Source organism: Chiloscyllium punctatum, chromosome 4 (assembly GCF_047496795.1).
Source record: "Chiloscyllium punctatum isolate Juve2018m chromosome 4, sChiPun1.3, whole genome shotgun sequence".
Classification (NCBI taxonomy): Eukaryota; Metazoa; Chordata; class Chondrichthyes; order Orectolobiformes; family Hemiscylliidae; genus Chiloscyllium; species Chiloscyllium punctatum.
Genome location: NC_092742.1, coordinates 9979374 through 10001972, shown reverse-complemented (window position 1 = coordinate 10001972; position 22599 = coordinate 9979374). Strand labels below are relative to the sequence as shown.

Sequence of the window (22599 nt, the reverse complement as noted above, 5' to 3'; positions counted from 1 at the left end):
GCCTAACCAATGTCCTGTACAGCCGCAACATGACCTCGCAAATCCTGTACTCAATACACTGACCAATAAAGGAAAGCATACCAAACGCCTTCTTCACTATCCTATCTATCTGCGACTCCACTTTCAAGGAACTAACAAACTGCACTCCAACATCTTTGTTCAGCAACACTCCCCAGAACCTTACCATTAAATGTATAAGTCCTGCTAAGATTTGCTTTCCCAAAATGCAGCACCTTGAATTTATCTGAATTAAACTCCATCTGCCACTTCTCAGCCCATTGACCCATCTGGTCCAGATCCTGTTGTAATCTGAGGTAACCCTCTTCGCTGTCCACTACACCTCCAATTTTGGTGTCATCTGCAAACTTACTAACTGTACCTCTTATGCTCACATCCAAATTATTTATGTAAATGACAAAAAGTAGAGGACCCAGCACCGATCCTTGTGGCACTCCACTGGTCACAGGCCTCCAGTCTGAAAAACGATCCTCCATCACCACCACCCTCTGCCTTCTACCTTTGAGCCAGTTCTGAATCCAAATGGCTAGTACTCCCTTTATTCCATGAGATCTAACCTTGCTAATCAGTGTCCCATGGGCAACCTTGTCAAATCCTTACTGAAGTCCATATAGATCACATCTACTGCTCTGCCCTCAATCTTCTTTGTTACTTCCTCAACTCCATAATTTGAGATTAGATGGCTGTTAATTGCTGTTTTTTAACTAGTGTATAAATTAGACAGCATCACACCCTAAAAGGGGGGGAAAAGTGTTTCACAGAATCATTCTGCAGTTTATCTTTCCTTAGATAAAGGGGACGAAAACTGTTCACAGTATTCCAACTATATTCAGACTAGTGCGTTGTATAATTTTAGCAAAACCTCCATAAATTTTGTACTCCAATCCCTTTGTAACAAAGACCTATTATCCACTGAACCTCAAAGTCAACATTTTTTTTGATTCATGCACAAGGGTGGCTCAGTGGTTTGCACTGCTGCCACAGTGCCAGGGACTCAGGTTTGATTCCAGCCTTGGGTGATGTTCTCCCAGTGTCTGCAAGAGGTTTCACTGGGTGCTCTGATTTCTTCCCACAGTTCAAAGATATGCAGTTTAAGTGGACTGGACATGCTAAACTGTCTTAGTGTCCAGGGATGTGTAGGGTAGGTAGATTAGCCATAGTAAATGCAGGGTAAGAGTCGGGTCTGAGTGGAATGCTCTTTGGAAGGTCAGTGCAGACTTGATGGGGGCAAATAGTCTCTTTCCACACTATAGGGGTTCTATGATTCCCAAATCCCTGATCCAAAATTCAGTTTCTTTATTCATCCTGACAAAGTGCATAACCTTACATCATATTCCATCTGCCATAATTTTAGCCCAATCACATAAACCTGTCCATACCCACCTGCAGACCCTGCTAGCCTCACTACTTGCTTTCTCACCTATTTTTGTGTCATCTGTAAACTTAGCAATAGTACACTCACTTCTGTCATCCAAGTCATAGCATGGTCCCTGCACTGATCCCTGTGGCACACCATTAGTTAAGCTGGGAGACTCATTTCATCAATTTTTAGATTAGATTAAATTACTTACAGTGTGAAAACAGGCCCTTCTGCCCAACAAGTCCACACCGACCCGCTGAAGCGCGATCCACTGAAGCGCAACCCACCCAGACCCATTCCCCTACATTTACTCCTTCACCTAACACTACAGGCAATTTAGCATGGCCAATTCACCTAACCTGCACATCTTTGGACTGTGGGAGGAAACCGGAGCACCCGGAGGAAACGCAGACACGGGGAGAATGTGCAAACTCCATACAGACAGTCGCCTGAGGTGGGAATTGAACCCGGGTTTCTGGCGCTGAGAGGCAGCAGTGCTAACCACTGTGCCGCCCAAGCTCATTTACAAGCTCATTTCAAGGTCCTCATTCTCAGAAAGATTTATAGGATAATGAAAAGAATGCAACTCAGCTTTGCAATCTTCACCATGGCATTGTGCAGTTAATGAATTTGTTGAGTGTTGCTAGAGTCAGGCAGTCTACCTCAGCTCTTGAACTAATGCTGCTCTGCCCACTTTACAAAACCAGCTCCATAGAAGTACACCATTTTTTTTTCATTCGCCTCCTGATTCCAAGTCATTAAGTTTGCTTGGCCACATTTAGGGCCATACACCTAATTATATAACCCCATATCAAGCTGTCGATACCAACTGGTCATAGTGTCCTCCTGTCAGATTTATCCATCAATGAAGCAACAGCCCACTGTAAAAATCTGCAAGTTTACAAAAATGAAATTGAATATTCCAGTGAACAGGGGTTGCGGGACACGGTTATAGTAACTGATTTGCCTCCAGGTTATCAGTCTCAGACTACAGTTTGGACATCAGCAATTATACAGCACACTTCAAATACAAAGAAAACAAACCTTTTTGTTTATCACTCGCAGTATGTGATGGAGAACACTTGATAACAGCTGCAACCTTCACAACAAAGTTCAGTGAACTCTCAGCCTTCAGATGACTGGCACAGCAATTGCTGAAGCCTGCAGGGATACTTCAGTCCAACCAATCACTTAAGTGAGCAAACATTTATATAAGTAGTCAGGATTTTGCTGTAATACAATCTTCAGTCTGTGATGACATAATGTTAACAGCCTCAAGCCAAGCTGTACACATGCTATGTATAGACCCTCCCTGAAGCTTGCTGCAAGTTACTCTCAAAAAAACGGCACAAGGTCACATGGATGAAATCCCCTCAAATGAGACAAAGTCACCAACAGAAGTTAGCATTTTTAAACTTTAAAAGCATACCTTGAACATTACACAATCAGACACTAAGGACTAAGTTCAAGGTGGTAATCGAATCTCAGGGTTCAGATGACGTTATAAACCACTTAATAGTTGCCTTCACGGTTTTAGGAAGTCTGAACCCCCTCTATTAGATTAGAGCCCTGTAAATTCCTTCCCAAGAGAGTTGCTATTTTGTATAATACAATAATCACTGTAAAAACTGTTGCGTTGCTGGTGTTTACCCTGGACTGTTACCAGCATTCCTGATTTGAACTTCATCTCCGATGTCAACTGCAGTGATGCTTGGTCCAAATACACTTACTACAATGTGATCTGATACTTCCAAATGCTGTAAGTTAAGATTCATAGGTTTTCAAAAGAACAGCGTTGTTGTTTCAGGAACTTCTAAATGGAACTCCCTACAGATCTTAAATATATATTTGGACATGCCCAACTTTATAGACTGATTAGAAACTAAAATGAGTAAATTTACAAGGTAAAGAAATTTAAAAATGCCATGCTATCTTTTTCATTTTACTATAAAATAGAGTTTACTATTTTACAATAAATATTCACTTTTCAATTTATTCCTATTGAAATCACTCATGTTCAATTTCCTGGCCAAAAGGACAAGAATATTAGAAACAGGTTGGGGTGAGCCATTCTGCCCTTTGAGCTTACACTGTGATAAGACCTTCTAGCCCAAATCCACTTTCTTATTCTTTCCACCTATCCCTTAATACATGAAGATCTTTCAATCATTGCCCTGAATATTCTCAATGACTAAGCATCCATAGCCTTTGACAGAGAATTCCAAGCCCTGCAATCATCAGTAAAATTCCTTCTCAACTCAGTCTTAAATTTGAAACTATTGTAGGTTCCCTAGCCAGTATGTATCTTAATGACATCACTTCTCAATCTGTTACATTGCATGGAGAATATAGAATTTTGCCTCCTTAGAAGATTATACCCCGATAGCAGGAATAAAAAAAATTGCTCCATTTCCTCTTGGACACTCGTGGCTCTTAAGATGACGACACCCAACTTTTAGCACCCAACGTGTAGTCCCCCCAAATATACAAATGCAGTGAAACATCTTCCTTTCTTCTTCAAATCAATCTCCTTGTAATAAAAAGGAAAATAAACAGAAATTTTGCCAATTGCTTGCTACATCTGTATGCTTTCAACTAGGTTGTAACCACCACCACCATATGCCATTCGTCCACCAGCTCCCTTTTTCTCTCCTTCACATCTGGTTATCACACCTTGTGTTTTTTGAAAGAAATGTCAGGACCAGGAGTTCAAAAACAGAAAATGTTGTGGAATGGGGCAGAGGAAGTGAAATCAAAAGTCTTCCTAGCATTTCTGAAAACTAAAATGTTAGTTGTAGGTTGTGGTTATACTGACAGATCACCAGATATTTACACACTGATTGAGATGCAAGTGAAACTACAGAGTCACCCTGAATTAATTTCTTTATCTTCACTTCCCACATCAGCTAGGGCTTCAACACCCTTGACAGTTCAGAGTATCCATTCATTTCCTTCCTTGCAGGACAGGAAAAGATAGGTTCCCACAAAGACAAGGCTAGGATTGGCAACAATTTGTGGGAAGTTATAATGTACATCTCAGTGCTGACAACATTGATTCTGGGAATCAGCATGGTGTTACAAGCCAGTGATTGAAGCCATGTTCTCTCATATCTCCCAGACAGAATACTGAAAGGCAGACAAAGAGAGAGGGGGACCACCAGAGACATCATACAAGAGAAGGCTCACAGGATAGCGGCAGGGTGCCAACCCCATAACATCAATCAAAAATTAGAGCATCTTGAGTTATAAACAAAATTTCAGTTGTTGTTAAACCAGAGAGTATGTACATAGGTTGACAGAAGGTCTTATCACAGTCTTATCACAGGAGATGACTGGTCTCTTTATTTTCCATCAGTAAATGGTCCCCCGAAACCAACAGCAATTATTTTATTTTCCAGAAACACTACAGTGCACGCCACATAATCATACAGGCAATTTCTAAACATCAGAAGTGACAAAATGGAATTATTTATTGAAGTCTGGCTTTAAAGAAAAAATAGGTGGCAAAACTCTTTCATTGAGGGGAAAAATTCAGAATAAGATAGACCAATAGCATGAGGGGGACAGGGATAACTACACAAAATATTGAGTGAGGAAGCAAAAAAGAAAAATGCATATATTTGAGGACAAGAGTCAGAGAAACTCATAGGTTGCTTCCATTTTCAGATGGCAAGCTTGTGATGGAACATCTCCCAATACATGCAAGTTCCAACTCCCTTTAAGCTTTGGAAAAGAGAATAATGCAAGATCCAATACCATTCAGTTGCTGGTGGGATCAGAGTTAGATCCAAATTGGTCAAACGACCTTACATTCCACAGTCAAATTTTCTTGCATCTGCAAATATGGTCATTGCCATACTCAAAATGGTTGCTGCAATATTGAAACTGCATTAGAATGAATATTTTTTGGGTTCAATGTCCGCTCCAGACCTTTGAATAAAAATCAACGTTTGCATACCAGTGCAGTAGAGGGGGTATGCAAAAAATTGAGAGAGGTGCCTCCTTTGGGAACAGAGCTTAAATCTGTCTGATAGTTGTCTGTTTTCTAAGGGTGGATGCAACAAGAAAACTCCCAAGACATTATTTCAAAGTAGTGCACAAATGTTATCCTAATGTTAATGCATCATTCAATGTCACCAAAACAGATTTAGCCATTATCACTGGTCTTTCACACACCAAGCAATTTGTGGATTTTCTAATTATAAAAACGACAACGCCTCAAAAATATTTTACAGGGCGTGAGATGTTTTTTGGGATATCCTGAACTTGAGAGGTTCCAAAGAACTGCAAAAATTTATCTTGTTTTAATAAACATACATACCTGAAGTTTGAAGGGAGAGCTTCAATTCCCACGCCGGCCTCCTTTGCTGTTTGGGCTCTCAGCTCCTCCGCTGTTAACAAACAGTGCAGTCGATAGAGAATACTGGGAAGGCAGACTGCCTTTCTCCATAAGGAAGCTGGGATTGGATGAATAGCACAGAGTTCTGGGACAAGAATCTTTTGAGAGAAATAGAGCTGAATGAGTAAAATTTCAAACAAACAAAAACTCCAGCAGAACTAATGACAGATTTATTACAAAACAGCAACATGGGGAAAACAAATCTCAATTCTTCTGAATGCACTCAGAATACACGCAAGGTGAAAACGTGAAACAATGGCCATTTATCTCTGCATGCCTCCTGATGAGTGTTTTTTGCTTTTATTTCAGATTTCAAACACCCAAACATTACTTTGTATTTATTTGTCAACATGCTTAAGAACAAACGTTATAAGCACGAAGTAGTAACAAAAGCAGAAATTGCTGGAAAAGCTCAGGTCTGGCAGCATCTGTGATGAGAAATCAGAGTTAATGTTTCAGGTCAAGTGTTGGTAATGAGGAAAATGTCAGTTTTGCCACTAATAGTCCCCATTAATAGCTATTCACCCTCCTAGCCAGATTGCTATCCATTCCTTTGTTTATCCAACTTATTTTCTCTCTTTGTGCCCCATTCTCATCTGTCATTTAATCCTCCCCCAATCCTATCTTCTGCATCTAAGCTGACATTTTTCTAGCTACCATTAGTTCTGAGACAGGATCACTTGACCAAAAATGTTAACTGTGATTTCCCTCCACAGATGCTGCCAGACCTGCTGAGGTTTTCCAGCAATTTCTAGTTTTGTTTCCGATTTACAGCACCTGCAGCTCTTTCCAGTTGTCATTCAGCACATAGTAGTGTTGTACTAACAAAAACTATTACAACTGCAGCACTAAAATATCCACTCTAGAACAGAGCAGGCATAAATAAACTTCATACTTCTCAGTCATCCTTAAAAAAAAAGTTTCTAAGAATTGCGGGTTAAGCTTTATAAAACCCCTTTTAAAAATCCTCTTATGGCACTTCCCAATTTTTTTGATGTTGAATTTATTTGCCCCGGTAGCTGTTGGGTGCACTCAGAAGAATTATTTCCTGTTCTTCTACAACAAATCTTCAAATCCATGGGGTATGGGGCAGACTTCCCACAGAAAACAAAAAAATACACGGGATACTGCTTCAATGTAACCCTTTTGCACTGTGAAGGATTGCTCATTCAAACTGGACCAGTCATTGAGAACAAAAGATGGTGCCTGGGACCACCTTCACAAGTATGTGAACCCACAGGTAGCAAATTAGCAGATAAGGATAATATTTTACACATTCAGCAAATAGATTCTTCAGAATAGTGCCATGAACCTTTCACATCCACCTGAGAGACGCAATGAGACCTGGGTTTGATTCCTTGCCCAGAAAACTGCAGCCTCTGCAAGCCTAGTTTCTGGTGTTTAAATGTCTTGAATGGGATTTGGAGGCAATATCTTCTGGCTTTGGCAGAAGTGTTATCTGTTGAACCACATCCAATACCAACAATATACAACTTTTCCTTTGAGGGTAGGTCAAACAATTGCAAGGGAGAAGGTAGATAGAGAAAACAGCCACAATTTAGATCCAAGTACTCACGTAAGCTTTAAAATGGATACTGCCTGTTTTGAAGTTGGATTCATTTAGTTTTTGTGAGAGGAAAAATCCAATGTTTCCTCCTTTCCAATTCTATGAAGAATTGTGAATATAAAAGACATTTATGCATTTTTTAAATTCATTCATTTTGTGGGACATGGGTGTCACTGGCTGGGCCAGCATTTATTGCCCATCCCTGCTTGTTCTTGAAGTGGGGGTGAGCTGCCTTCTTGAACCACTACAGTCCACCTGCTGTGGGTTGACCCACAATGTCCTTAGGGAGGGAGATCCAGGACTTTGACCCAGCAACAGTGCAGGAACGGTGATGTATTCCCAAGTCAGGATGGTGGATGGCTTGGAGGGGAACTTGAAAGGTGGTGGTGCTCCCATATGTCTGCTATCCATGTCCTTCTAGATGGAAGTGGTCATGGGTTTAGAAGATGCTGCCTGAGGATCTTTGGTGAATTGCTGTCATGCATCTTGTAAATAGTGCACATTGCTGCTACAGAGTGTTGGTGGTGGAGGGAGTAGATTCTTCTGGATGCAGTTCCAATCAAGCAGATTGCTCTGTCCTGGATGATGTCAAGCTTCTTGAGTAATGTTGGGGCTGCACTTATCCAGGCAAGTGGGGTTTACTCCATTACACTCCTGACTTGAACCTTTTAGGTGGTGGACAGGCAGTGAGATACTCACAGCAATATTCCTAGCCTCTGACTTGCTCTTGTAGCCAGTGTTTATATAGGGAGTCCAGCTGTGTTTCTCATCAATGGTAACATCCAGGATATTCATTGTGAAGGATTCAGTGATGGTTACATCACTGAAAGTCAAGGAGTAGCAATTAGATTCTCTTATTGGTGATGGTCATAGTCTCGCATTTGTGTGGTGCAAATGTTATTTGCTGCTTGTTAGCCCAAGCCTGGATCTTGTCCAAATCTTGTTGCATTTGAACATGGACTGCTTCAGTGTCTGAGGAGTCATGAATGATACTGAACATCGTACAATCAACGGTGAACATCCCCACTTCTGACCTTACGATGGAGGGAAGGTCTTTGATGAAGCACCCAAAGATGGTTGAGCGTAGGACACTAAGAAACCCTTGCAGAGATGTCCTGGAGCTGAGATGACTGACTTCCAACAACCATGACCATCTTCCTATATTTCAGGTATGACTCCAACCAGGGAGAGGAATGTTCCTCCTGAGGTGAGGGACACCATTAGCGCCCCATCCAAGTTCATCTGCAGGAAGTGCACCCAACTCTCGCTCCTCCAAGACCGTGTTAGGGAACTGGAATGGGAACTGGATGAACTTTGGATCATTTGGGAGGCAGAGGCTGTGATAGATAAGAGTTACAGGGAAGTAGTTACTCCTCGGCATGAAGAAAGTTGGATGATTGTTCGAGGGGGGGAAAGACAGGTCAGGTCAGTGGAGGGATCCCCTATGGCCGTTCCCCTGAAAAACATGTATACAGTTTTGGATACTGTTTTGGTGGGGGGGGGGGCGGAGGGGTGGTGAGAAGAAGAGAAACTTAGCAGGGTATGCAGTGGGGCCCAGGTCTCTGGCACAGAGCCTGCCCCTGCTGCACAGAAGGGAGGAGAGTGTTAGTCATTGGGAACTCAATAGTTACAGGGTCAGATAGAAGGTTTCTTGGGAACAGACAAGACTCATGGTTGGTGTGTTGCCTCCCAGGTGCCAGGGTCCATGATGTCTCGGATCATATCTTTGGGGACCTGAAGGGAGAGTGCGACCAGCCTCAAGTTGTTGTCCATGTAGGTACCAACAGCATAGGTCGAAAGAGGGATAGGGATGTAAGGCAGGATTTTGGGGAGCTAGACTAGATGCTGAGAGCTAGAACTAGAACAAAGAGTTGTTATTTCTGGTTTGTTACCCATGCCACGTGATAACGAGGCAAGGAATAGAGAGAGATATCATCTGAACATGTGGCTGCAAGGATGGTGCAGGAGGGAGGGTTTCAGGTACTTGGATAATTGGGGCTCATTCTAGGAAAGGTGGGACCTGTACAAACAGGACAGTCTTTACTTGAACCAGAGGGGTACTAATATCCGGGGTGGGAAATTTGCTGGCGCTATTCGGGTGGGTCTAAATTTGCTCAGTAGGGGGATGGGAACCTGAGGTGTAGTTGCAGTGCACAGGAGGATGACAGTAGGGAGGACAGGGACAGGATTTCACTGTCACAGGAATGTGCTAGCAGACAGCAAGCTGGTTTGAAGTGTGTCTTCTTCAATGCCAGAAGTATCCGAAATAAGGTAGGTGAGCTTGCAGCACAGATAGGTACTTGGGACTTCGATGTTGTGGCCACTTCAGAGACATGGATAGAGCAGGGTGAGGAATAGATGTTGTAAATTCCAGGGTTTAGATCTTTCATTAAGAACAGACAAGGTGGTAAAAGAGGGGGTGATGTGGCCTTGTTAGTCAAGGATAGTACAACGGTGGCTGAAAGAACTTTTGACGAGGACTTGTCTACTGAGGTAGTGTGGGCTGAGGTTAGAAACAGGAGAGGAGAGATCACACTGCTTGGAGTTATTTTTCAAATATAGGCCTCCGCAGAGTTCCAGGGAGGTGGGAGGGGGGATTGGCAAAATTATTCTGGATAGGAGTGAAAGGAACAGGGTGGTCATTATGGGGTACTTTAACTTCCCCAACATTGACTGGAAATGCTATAACTCTAGTACATCGTATGGATCAGTTTTTGTCCAATATGTACAGGAGGGTTTCCTGACACAATATATCGAAGGGCCAACAAGAGGGGAGGCCACAGTGGGTCTGGTGCTTGGTAATGAACCGGAGCAGGTGTTTGTTTTAGTTGTAGATGAGCACTTTGGAGAGAGAGTGACCATAGCTCAATTACTTTTAGTTTAGTGATGGAAAAGGATAGGTACATGCCACAGGTCAAGATTTATTGATGGGGCAAAGGCAATTATAATGCGATTAGGCAAGAATTAGGATGCATAGAATGGGGTAGCAAAATGTAGGAGATGCAGACAATGGAAATGTGGAGCTGGTGTGTCCTTGATAGGTATGTCCCTGTCAGGCAGGGAGGAAGTAATAAGGTAAGGGAACCGTGGTTTACTACAGAAATTGTATTTCTTGTTAAACAGAAGGAGGCGGCTTACGTGTTGATGAGGCAAGATGGTTCAGGGGAGGTGATGGAGAGTTCCAGATCAGCTAGGAAGGATTTAAAGACAGAGTTAAGAAGAGCAAAGAGAGGACACGATCAGTCTTTAGCAAATAGAATAAAGGAGAACCCTAAAGCTTTCTATAGGTATGTGAGGAATAAAAGGATGATGAGGGGAGAAATAGGGCCAGTCAAAGACAGAAGTGGAAAGTCGAGTGTGGACCCTGTGGAGAGGTGCTAAATGAACATTTCTCATCGGCTTTCACTCAGAAGAAAGAAGAATATTCTAGAGGAGAATAATGAGGTACGAGATATTAGACTGGAAAGGATCGAAGTTAGTTACGAACCCGTGTTAACAATTCTAGAAGGAGTGAAATTAGACAAATCCCCTGGGCCGGTGGGATTTACCCGAGGATTCTCTGGGAAGCTAGGGAGGAGATAGCAGAAACTTTGGCTTGGAATTTTGAGTCGTCATTGTCTACAGGTTTAGTACCAGAGGACTAGAAGATTGAAAATGTTGTGCCCTTGTTAAAGAAGGGCAGCAGAGATGACCCAGGTAATTATAGACCAGTGAGCTTTACTTCTGTTGTAGGAAAGGTTTTGGAAAGGATTATAAGAGATAAGATTTATAATCATCTAGCAAGCAACAATTTGATTTCAGATAGTCAACATGGTTTTGTCAAAGGTAAGTCATGTCTCACAAACTTTACTGAGTTTTTTGAGAAGGTGACCAAGCACGTAGATGAGGGTAGGGCAGTCGACGTGGTATACATGGACTTCAGTAAGGCCCTTGATAAGGTTCTACACGGTAGGCTGTTAGAGAAAATGCAGAGGCATGGGATTGAGGGTGATTTAGCAGTTTGGATTAGAAACTGGCTTTCTGTAAGAAGGCAGCGAGTGATGGTTGATGGAAAATATTCTGCCTGGAGTCCGGTTACTAATGGTGTACCACAAGAATCTGTTTTGGGACCACTACTGTTTGTCATTTTTATAAAAGACTTAGACGCAGGCATAAGTGGATGGATTAGTAAATTTGCAGATAACACTAAAGTCTAAAGTCAGTGGAGTACTGGACAGTTTGGAAGAATGTTATAAGTTGCAGGGGGTCCTTGGATAAACCGCAGAATTGGGCTGAGGGGTGTCAAATGGAGTTCAATGCAGCTAATTGTGAGGTGATGCACTTTGGGAAGAATAAAGAAAGGCAGAGTACTTGGTCAATGGCAAGGTTCTTGGTAGTGTGGATATGCAGAGGGATCTTGGAGTCCATGTACATAGATCCCTGAAAGTTGCCACCCAGGTTGATAGTACTGTTAACAAGGCATACGGTGTGCCAGGTTTCATTGGTAGAGGGATTGAGTTCCGGAGCCGCAATATCATGCTGCAACTATGCAAAATGCTAGTACAGCCACACTTGGAATATTGTGTACAGTTCTGGTCCCCATATTTCGGGAAGGACATGGAAGCACTGGAAAAGGTGCAGAGGAGATTAACCAGGATGTTGCCTGGAATGGAGGGAAGGTCTTATGAGGAAAGGCTGAGAGACTTGGGTCTATTCTCATTGAAAAGAAGGCAGCTAAGAGGGGATTTGATAGAGACACACAAGATAATTAGAGGATTAGATAGAGTAGACAGTGCAAGTCTTTTTCCTAGGATACTGACGTCAGCTTGAATGAGGGGCATAACTACAAATGGAGGGGTGATAGATTTAAGACAGATATCAGAGGCAGGTTCTTTACTCAGAGTGGTAAGGGCGTGGAATGTCCTACCTTCCAATGTAGTTAACCTAGCCACATGAGGGAGATTTAAACAATCCTCGGATAAGCACATGGATGATGATGGGATAGTGTCAGGGGATGAGCCGAGAATAGTTCACAGGTCGGCGCAACATTGAGGGCCAAAGGGCTTGTTTTGCGCTGTATTGTTTGAATTCATGGTATGTGGACATGACTGGCAAAGCCATTATTTACTGCTCATCCCTAAACTCAAAGGTGACGATCTATCATTTTGAAATGCCACAGTCCATGTAGCGCAAGAGCACCCATAGTGTTGTTCAGTAACAACTCTGTGGATTCGGACAAATGGAAGTACATGGCCTACTTGGCTCATTATATTTTTGCTATTCAAATCTAGGACAGATGGTAGAAATGGAATTCAATTTGACAAAGAAAAGAAATCTGGAATTAAGAATATAATGATGACCCAGAATCCATTGTCAATTATCAGGAAAAACGCATCTGGTTCACTAATGCCCTTTAGGGGAAGAAACTGCCGACCTTATCTGGTCTGGACTACATACGACTCCAGACCACCAATGCGGGTGACTCTCAACTGCCATCTGGGCAATTACCGCTAGCCTAGCCAGCGATATCCTCATCCAGGGAAAGAAAGAGATTCCGTTTGAATGGTTTACCATTGAAAGTGAGCACGATCTAATTCAACTACATTTCAGTCTTTTCCCAACCACAACCATCAGTTTAGAATCCAAATTCACTGGTAGCATCTAACCTGATCCACAGCGATCTCATTAAACAATCTCACTCCAGCCTACCTTACCTGTTTGTTTTGCAGACTCTCCCATTTGGCCTTGCGTTTCTCTGCACTACTTAAAGGAAGTGCCTTTCCTTTTTGATTCAAATGTCGAGGGGTTAAAAGGTTCAGTCTTAAAAAAAGGGAGATAGATATTCCAGTTACAAGTAATGATCGTAACCTTTACAGTTTCATTTTACATTTAGAAATTCAGGTTGCTAATCAGCAAGCTATAAAATAGTTGAATATATTAAAATTTGTCGTTATATTTAGAAGTGGCCAAGTGGTATTGCCTCTTTACCGGCATCGCTGGATTGCTAGTCATGTTCTAGGGACCAGTATTGAAATTCCACAAGGTAGAATTTGAATTCAATAAATGTTCTGGAGTTAAAAGTCTAATGATGACCACATTGTTAATTCCAGTAAAAACTCATCTAGAACATAGCACAGTAGAGCACAAGACCAGGACCTTTGGCCATCATGGCTGCACTGACTATGATGCCATTCTAAACTAATCCCATCTACCTGTATATGGTCCATCTGCCTCTATTCTCTGGCTGTTCAGGTGTCTGTCCAAATGCTTCTGAAATGTTGCTATCTTATCTGCTTCTACCCTTCTGCTTCCTCCCTTGCAAAGTCTTCCAAATACTTACTACCCTCTGTGTAAAAAAAAACCTTCTTCAGATCTCCTTTAAACTCCCCCGCCTGTAGTATTTGACATTTCCACTCGAGGGGAAAAAAATTATCCACCTTACCCACATCTCTCCATTTTATATACTTCTATCCCTCAGCCTCCATCACTCAAGTGAAAACAATGCAAGTTTGCCCAACCCCTCTTTATGCACTCCAATCCTTTTTTGTAATTGTCCCTCTGCCTCAATCAGATTATTGACCATTCCTTCACTAGCTGTTCAGCTGTTAACACTTTACTCACACTACCTGACACTTTTGATCACCTACAGAGACTTATTGTTCAGCCTGTCGACACTCCACTCACATCACTTGTTTGATCGTTTGATCTTTTGATCTCTCCGCTGATAAATTAGAAGCCTGTGTGCTTTTCTTCACTTCACCTGACAAAGAAGCAGTGCGGAAAGTTTTAAGATTTCAAATAAACCAGTTGGACTAAAATCTGATGTAGTGTGACCTTGCCCACCCCAGTACTAACACCAACACCTCCACATTACACTCCTGATAAACCTCTTTTGCAAACTCTCTAAAGTCTCCACATTGTTCCTATAGCCAGAACTACACACATACACCAAATGTTACCTAAATAAAGTCTTATACAGCTGCAACAAGAGTCGCCATTTTTAAAATCAAGATCCCCACTGATTAAGGTAAGCATGCCATATGCCTTCTTTATCACTTAGTGTTGCCACACTCACAACACTGTTGCCCCAAGGGTCTGGTCATTTATTGTTTACTCCTAAATGCAATACTTCACATTTGACCAGATTAAGCTCCATCTGCCAACTCTCTGCCTAACTTTCCAACTGATCTATGTCCTGTTGTACACTTTGACAACCTTCCTCATTATCCACAGCTCCACCAATTTTCATGTTGACTGCAAAATTACCAATCAGACCACCTATATTTTCATCCAAATCATTTATAAACATTACAAACAGAGATATCACATTGATCCTTGTGGAACACCATTAGTCACAGATTTCTAGTCAGAAAACACCCCTCCACAACAATCTTCTGTCTATGACCAAACCAATTTTATATCGAGGAGAAAGTGAGGACTGCAGATGCTGGAGATCAGAGCTGAAAAATGCGTTGCTGGAAAAGCACAGCAGGTCAGACTGCATAAGCCAGAAACATCAATTCTCCTGCTCCTTGGATGCTGCCTGACCTGCTGCGCTTTTCCAGCAACACATTTTTCAATTTTGTATCCAACCTACCAACTGACTGCAAGTCACATGTGACTTAATCTTCTGGATTAACATATCACGAGCACTGGATTGTTAGTCCAGAAACCTAAGTAATGGTTTGCTTTGGGGAGCTAGGTTCAGATCCCGCCACAGCAGATGCTGGAATTTGAATTCAATATCAAAATAATCTGGAATTAAAAGTCTCATGACGACCATGAATCCACAGTTGATGTTCTTGTGAAATACTTTACTGAAGTCCATATAGGAAACATCCACTGTCCTATCCTCAATCATCTGCTTCACTTCCTCAATATCTCAATCAAATTTGAGACACAAGATCTCCCCTGTACAAATCCATGTTGACTATCTCAAGTAAATCCATTCTCTCTCACTAATCCATTAATGTATGTTAAGAAAAGAAACTGCCAGCCTTACCTTGTCTGGACTAACGTCAGACCAACAGAAAAGTGGTGAACCTTAACTGCCTCTGGAATGACCTAATAAGCCATTAAGTGATGTCCAAGGGCAACTAAGGGTGGACATTAAATACTGGCTCAGCCAGCAATGCTTACATCACATGAGTGAATTTAAAAAAACTCAAAAAATCCAAAGTTAACAGGAAACAATTGCGCTAGTTGAGACACTCACTAAATATGTGCAGATACTGTATATATCATACTTTGCACAATGCAACAAATAATAGCATCAAAATTGGGCAGGCAAACATTCAGTCTTGTGGGTGGTTGCAACATTTAAGCCCATCTTAGAATGAAAAAAGGCCAAGATATCCTCTATTTAAAAATTCGGTCACTTGCCACAAGCGACAGATTTATAGACCATTCAGTCTGTTGAGCACATGCCATCCTTCAATAAAATCATGACTAATCATGGGCTTCAACTTTCTCAGTCACCATGTCTCTTCATTCCCAAAGAGATCATATTCTGTATACTCTTGTCTTCAAATGCAGTTAAAAATGGAGGAGCAACTCACCTTTGGATTAAAAGATTCTGAAGATATACAACCTTTTGAGTGAACACATTTCTCATCAAAATGATTGACTCTTTATGCAGAGATTAAGCCCCCCATGGCACTACCCCACCCGACCCAAGCGTTCTAGATTTCCCAGCCAGCTCTAACAACCTGTCTATGTCTACCCTATCAAGTTTCTTCAGAAGCTTCTATGATTTATTGAGCAACTCATTCTTCACTCAATTTATTCACTACACACCCCAGGTACCAGTCTGGTGAACTTTGACTATACTGCCTCCAATGCAAGTACTATCAGGTATCCTTTATCTGAATGCCTGAAAACCAAAAAGATCTAAAAACTGAAGGCCTTTTTGAAGACCACCCAGACAGACTTATAGACATGCTGAGTTCACGCCCTTTGGAAAAATACTTCGTTTGGCCCAAGTGGACCTAAAAGTATTTGGACCCAGAGGCCCGGACTCAGCTGTGTCTACATATTCATTTGGGCCAAGTGAAGCTCCTATTCCAAAAGGCCCGAATGGACTCCTATCAAGAAGCCACAAATATCCTTTATCTGAAATGTAGTTGGTTCTGAAGTTTTCAGCTAAAGAAATCCCGACCTGGATATCGAGATGGGTAAATGGACTGCTCCAAACCTAAACATCTCCCATTCTAATGAACTATTAGGAGGATCAAAACAAATCCAGCAGCTTCGGCTAATCATTTCCCCTTCCCCTGAACAGAACAGTAATACTTTGATGGAGTTCATTGCAAACAAATCCTTGTAATCAGAGTTACTGATCTTGCTTATGCCTCAAAAGGGAGGCACCAGGAAAAACTAGCTTTGTAACTTTAGCAATTCAATATCTACTACTGTAGAATGTGTAGTACTTATGAAACGTCCACATGGACAGACAAGCAGAAGGTGCTTGACAGCAACACAGTAGGTAACCTGGAATATTTCCCTCCCCATTCAAACTTTTTGCACTGACTAATGGTAGCCCCAACTACAATTAGATTGGTTACTCCAGCACTTCTCGATCTAAGGCATTTCTGTACATCCCAATGTGCCACAGGAGGAGCCCCTTTCTAAAGCTCACATCAGAAAAAGGGTTCCAAAAAAAAAGTCACTAAATAAGTTGAACGTTTTGTACCATTCAGAGACCCAGAACACACTGTCCGAGTGTGCAATGGATGCATGTTCAAATGTAACTTTCAAAAGAAAACTGAATAAATAACTGCAAAGGTTCCAAGATGAAAATGAAAGCACAGTGGAATGAGATTATTTGACAATCTTGCAAAAAATTGGCACAGACTTGGTGGGCTGAATGCTCTCCTTTTCTGTATTGTAGCATTCTCTAGTGACTCAGCCAAGGACGATTCTCTCCCGATCATTTCAACCACTGCCACTGAAGTCAGGCACTTAAGTTTAGCAAATCACAGATGCCTACAGCAATTTTTGGTGCCAGGTACACCTCAGAACTCAAATGAGCTACGCCAACGCATAAACTGGTTAGGATTATGCCCGAAACGTCGATTCTCCTTCCCCTTGATGCTGCCTGACTTGCTGTGCTTTTCCAGCAATACATTTTTAAGCTCTGATCTCCAGCATCTGCAGTCCTCACTTTCTCCTAGGACTTAGAATACGCTAAGTGCTAACGGAGACAATAGCAGAGTTTGTGCAGAACCAGATAAACAAAACATTGGCAGGAATGTGGGGAAAGAGGTGGGGGAAGTCCAATTAATTTGTGTGCAGAGACTAGAGATATGGGCTCACACACCAGTGACTACTGGGTGAGGAACATACAGAAATGCTGTTAGCATAACAGGCCTGCCTGTCTCTTCGAATGTATCTGCAACTTCAGGACGAAAGGGGTGTTGTTTTCAAAAATCCAATCGGGCATACCATTATACAGCCACTGGGTGGCTCCAAAGAGCTCTTTAAGATACTCAAGCATAATGTCTCTACACAATTTCAGAAAGAAATACCAAGTGACTTAGCGTGATATTCTTACCTGGACGATGTGTGGTCCACATCCAGCAAAGGCTGGTTCAGGTTGGTCAAATCAAGATTGTACTTGGTTTTGTAATACTCTGCAAATGTTTCATACTCAGGGGAAGGAAATTTACTGAGAGGTGTGAGATCGGTGTACACATCGGCCACATAGAAGCGATGAGGCTGGTCAAAATTTCGATATCTGTGGGCAAAAACAGAAATCACAGTTCAAACTACATCAAGTTTTCTGAATGAGAAACAACTCTCCAAGGCCTTTTCAATAGCACCTTCCAAACTCATAACCACCACTGCCTAGAAGGTCAAGGGAAGCAGAAACACAAGAACACCACCACCCACAAATTGCCTCCAACCACACATCATCCTGACTTGGATCTACATTGCCATTCCTTCACTGACATTGCGTCAAAATCATCGGACTGACTTCCTATGGGTGTATCCACACCCCCACAGACTGAATGTCGTTCAAAATGCAGCTCAACACCACTGTCTCAAGGGCCATTAGGGATGGGCCATAAATGTTGGTCTAGCCAGCAATGTCAAAAATCCTTCAACAAGTAATTTTTTTAAAAAGTTAGATAAATCTGAGAAAGCCCAGACAAAGCAGCTTTAGAAAAACTTGTTAAAGTTACATTGTTGAGAACCAACATAAAAAAAGAATTTATCAACAAGTTGCATTTCTGTAGCATTATTAGATTTCACTTGTGGACACATTGGCATAATTAATAAGACTTAAAATTATCAAATTGCACCGCACATCAGCTTAGTGATGAAGTCTTAGATAGCAACTGGAAAGGGCGGTCAGCTATTGGACGCCAGAAATGATTCTATGATAGGCAGCATTTGACACAATTTAATAGAATAACTGTTATAGGGGACTCTCCCATAAGGAACACAGACTGGCGATTCTGCAGCTGTAAATGTAAATTTAGGATGGTATGTTGCTTTCCTGGTGCTAGGATTAAGGACACCTCTAAATATTTCAAGCAAACCGTTACACGAGAGATTGAGAAGCCAGAAATTATTGTACACGGTAGGAATGACGTTTTTAGGGAAAAGATTAAAGCTTTACAGAGTGAATTTAAGAGGTTAGGCAGAAGATTAAAAATAGAATCTTAAAAGTAGTAATCTCTGGCTTACTCCCACTGCTCAAATGAGGGAAGGAACAAAAGGCTAAAGGAAATAAATCAATGGCAGAAGAAGTGATGTATTGTTCAGGCATTCAGGTTTTTGGACAATTGGAATCGCTTCTTGGACAGAAAAGACCAGTTCAAAAAGGATGGATTTAACCCAAACTTGAAAGGGAAAATATCTTAACAGTGAGATTTGCTAGTTCCACTATGGCAGACTTTATATCACTGGGGGGTGGGTGGAGGAATTCTAAGTAGCAGTGTAAATAAAGATGGATGACGAAGGTTCTGAATGTGAAGACAACAAGACAATTAGAAAAGAGAGACAAGAGAAAGTCAGAGTGTATAGCAACTGAAGAACTAAATTACATTTATTTCAATACAAGGGATGTTACAAGTAAGGTTAATGAACTCAAGGCATATTTAGAAATATGGGATTGATTTGATATGATTATTATCACATGTACCTTGTACAACAAAAAGTTTTGTTCTGCATGTAGTACAGCATATCATAACATGTGAAGACACAAAGATCATAGGGTGATTGAACAGAACAAGAAATACAAAGTTAGGTCAGCAAAGGTGGTGTACAAAAAGATCAACATCAGTTTAGAAACTTGAGAGGTCCATTCAGAAGTCTAACAACGACGGAGAAGAAGCTGTTCTTGAACCTGTTGGTACGTGTGTTTCAGGTTTCTATCTTCTGCCTGATGGAAGAGTCAAAATCCGACAGAATGGAGACAGGCCCTTTGGCCCTAACTGGTCTAGTCCAATCAAAATGTCCAGCCACGGTGACTCAATTTTCTTGCACTTGGCCCATACCCTTCTAAACCTTTCCTATCCATGTATCATCCAAATGCCTTTTAAATGTTGTTAATGTACTCGCCTCAACCACTTCCACTGGCTGCTCATTCCATATACTCTGTGTAAAAAAGTTGCCTCTCATGTTCCCTTTTATTCTTTCCCCTCTAACCTTTAACTGATGCCCTCTAGTCCTCGATTCCCCAACCCTGGGAAAAAGACTGCGTGCATTCACCCTATCCATGCTTCATGATGTTATATATTTCTTATAAGATCCCCCTCAGTCTGCTACGTTCAAAAGGAAAAGCTTTGTCCAACCTCTCCCTATAACTCAGACCATTGAGTCCTGGCAACATCCATGTAAATTTCTTCTGCACTCCTTCCAGTTTAATAACATCCTTCCTATAGTCAGGTGATCAAAACCAAACAATATTCCCAAGTGCTGCCTCACCAGCATCCTGTACAACTGCAACATAAACTCCCAAATTCTATACTCAATGCCCTGACTGAAGGCGGCCAGAGTATCATAAAGCTTCTTCACAGCCCTGTCTACTTGCGAAGAAGTGATATATTGTTCAGGCATTCAGGTTTTTGGACAATTGGAATCGCTTCTTGGACAGAAAAGACCAGGTCAAAAAGGATGGATTTAACCCAAACTTGAAATGGAAAATATCTTAGTGAGATTTGCTAGTTCCGCTTTCAGAGAACCATGCTCCAAAGGTCCCTCTGTTCCACTACACTCCTTAAAGTGCTACCATTCACTATGAAACTCCATTTTACTTTCCAAAATGCAACACCATGTTAAACTCCATTTGCCATTTACCAGCCCACTTCCCCAGTTGATCAAGGTCCTGCTGTATTGTTTCTGATAACTGTCCTGATTGTCCACAATACCGCCTATTTTAGTGTCATCTGCAAACTTACTAATCATGCCTTGCACATTCTCATCCAAATCACTGATACAGATAACGAACAGCAACGGGCCTCACACTGACCCCTGAGGTAGTCCACTAATCATAGGCCTCCAGTCCGACAAGCATACTTCCAATATTACCGTCTATTTCCTACATCAAGCCAATTGTTTATCTAACTTGCCAGCTCTCCCCGGATTATATGCTATCTAACATCCCAGAGCAGCCTACTATGTGGAACCTTATCAAAAGCCTTACTGAAATCCATATAGACTACATCTACTCCCCTGCCTTCATCAGTCTTCGTGGTCACTTCAAAGAACTCTAACAAATTTGCGATGCATGATCTCTCACGCACAATGCCATGCTAACTATTCCGAATCAAATCCTGTCTTTCCCAATGTGTGTATATCTTATCCATGGTTAGAAGAAATTATAACCTAGGTGGGAGGGATCTTTGACGATGTTGGCTGCCTTTCTGTGGCAATGAGAAGTGTAAATGGAGTCAACAGATGGAAGACTGGCTTGCGCGATAGTCTGGGCTGTGTTCACAATCTTCTGCAGTTTCCTCTGGTCCTGGGCACAACAGTTGCTGTACCAAGCTGTAACGCATCCAGATAAAATGCTTTCTATAGTGCATCTATAAAAGTTGGTGAGGGTCCTTATGGACATACCGAATTTCCTTAGCCTCCTGTCAGGACTGGCAGCTCAATGTTCTGAGTTTTAGATGCTATAGGAAGGAGGAGAAGGGAGGTTAAAAAAGGAGTGGAGTGGCATTCTTGATTTAAGAATATATCACTCCTGTAACTAGAGAAGTTATTTCTGAAAAATCTTCTAGTGAAAATATATGAAATTAGAAATGCGAAAAGATTGATCACCTTGCTGGGACTGTACTATAGGCTCCCCCACTAGTCAAAGGGGAAATTGAGAAACAAATATAAAGGGAGATCTCAGATATAAGCAAGCATAATAAGTTGGTAACGATGGGGATATTAATTTTCCAAACATTGACAGGGGCTACAGTAGTGTTAAAAGGTTTGGATGGTGAAGTATTTGTCAAATATGTTCAAGTTTATCACTATGTGGATGATCCTAATACAGAAGGCGCAAAACTTGACCTCCTTTTGGGCAATAAGGTAGGGCAGGTAACTGAAGTAAAAGAAAGGGAACACTTTGGGTCTAGCAATCATAATTCTGTTAGCTTCAAAATGGTATGGAAAAGGATAAGCCTTCCAAAAAAGTTAAAAGTTTTTAATTGCAGTAAGGCAAATTTTAATAGGCATGAGACATGATCTTTCAGAAGTTGATTGGACTGTTTGCAGTAAAAAGGACATCTGACAAGTGGGAGGCTGTCAAGGATGCAATGACAAGAATTCAGAGGCATCATGTTTCTGTTGGAGTGAAGGGTACGGCTGATAAGATTAAGGAATAATGGATCACTAAAGATACTGACGTTCTAGTCAACAGTTAAAAAAAGAATCTTATTTCAGATATCAACAATTTGATTCAAATAGATCTCTAAAATCAATATAGAGTATACAGAGCATTGTTAAGAAAGAAATCAGGAAAACAGAGAGGATATGACATAGCATCGGCAGATAAGATGAAAGATAGTAGAAAGAGATTCTACAAGTACAAGTACAAAATCCTTTATCCAAAACCCTCAGGGCCAGCTAGTTTTCGGAATTCAGTTGTTCAGATAAGTGACAGTTTAACAGTGAAATTTTAAAAATCTTACCGAACAGCAAATGCACCTGTGAGTACTAAGAGTCCTGAGACAGAATTGAGGCCTATCAGTGCTGGGCCATGCCACCATGTTACATCTGAGTCACGTGGGTTCACTGTTTGCACGCCAAACAAAATTATGGAGATATAAGCTTCAC

At 41.5% G+C, this 22599-nt stretch overlaps 1 protein-coding gene across 6 annotated transcripts in view; it reads right to left on the bottom strand.

Moving 5' to 3' along the window:
• Positions 1–22599, bottom strand: part of dicer1 (dicer 1, ribonuclease type III) — a 184127-nt gene that overhangs the window by 38704 nt on the left and 122824 nt on the right. For all 6 annotated transcript variants that reach the window (XM_072568045.1, XM_072568044.1, XM_072568043.1 and 3 more), the window contains 3 exons: positions 17876–18058; positions 13038–13143; positions 5700–5875 (listed from right to left, as the gene is read on the bottom strand). In XM_072568045.1, coding sequence (XP_072424146.1) covers positions 5700–5875; positions 13038–13143; positions 17876–18058 — 465 coding nt within the window. The remainder of the gene's footprint in view (positions 1–5699; positions 5876–13037; positions 13144–17875; positions 18059–22599) is intronic.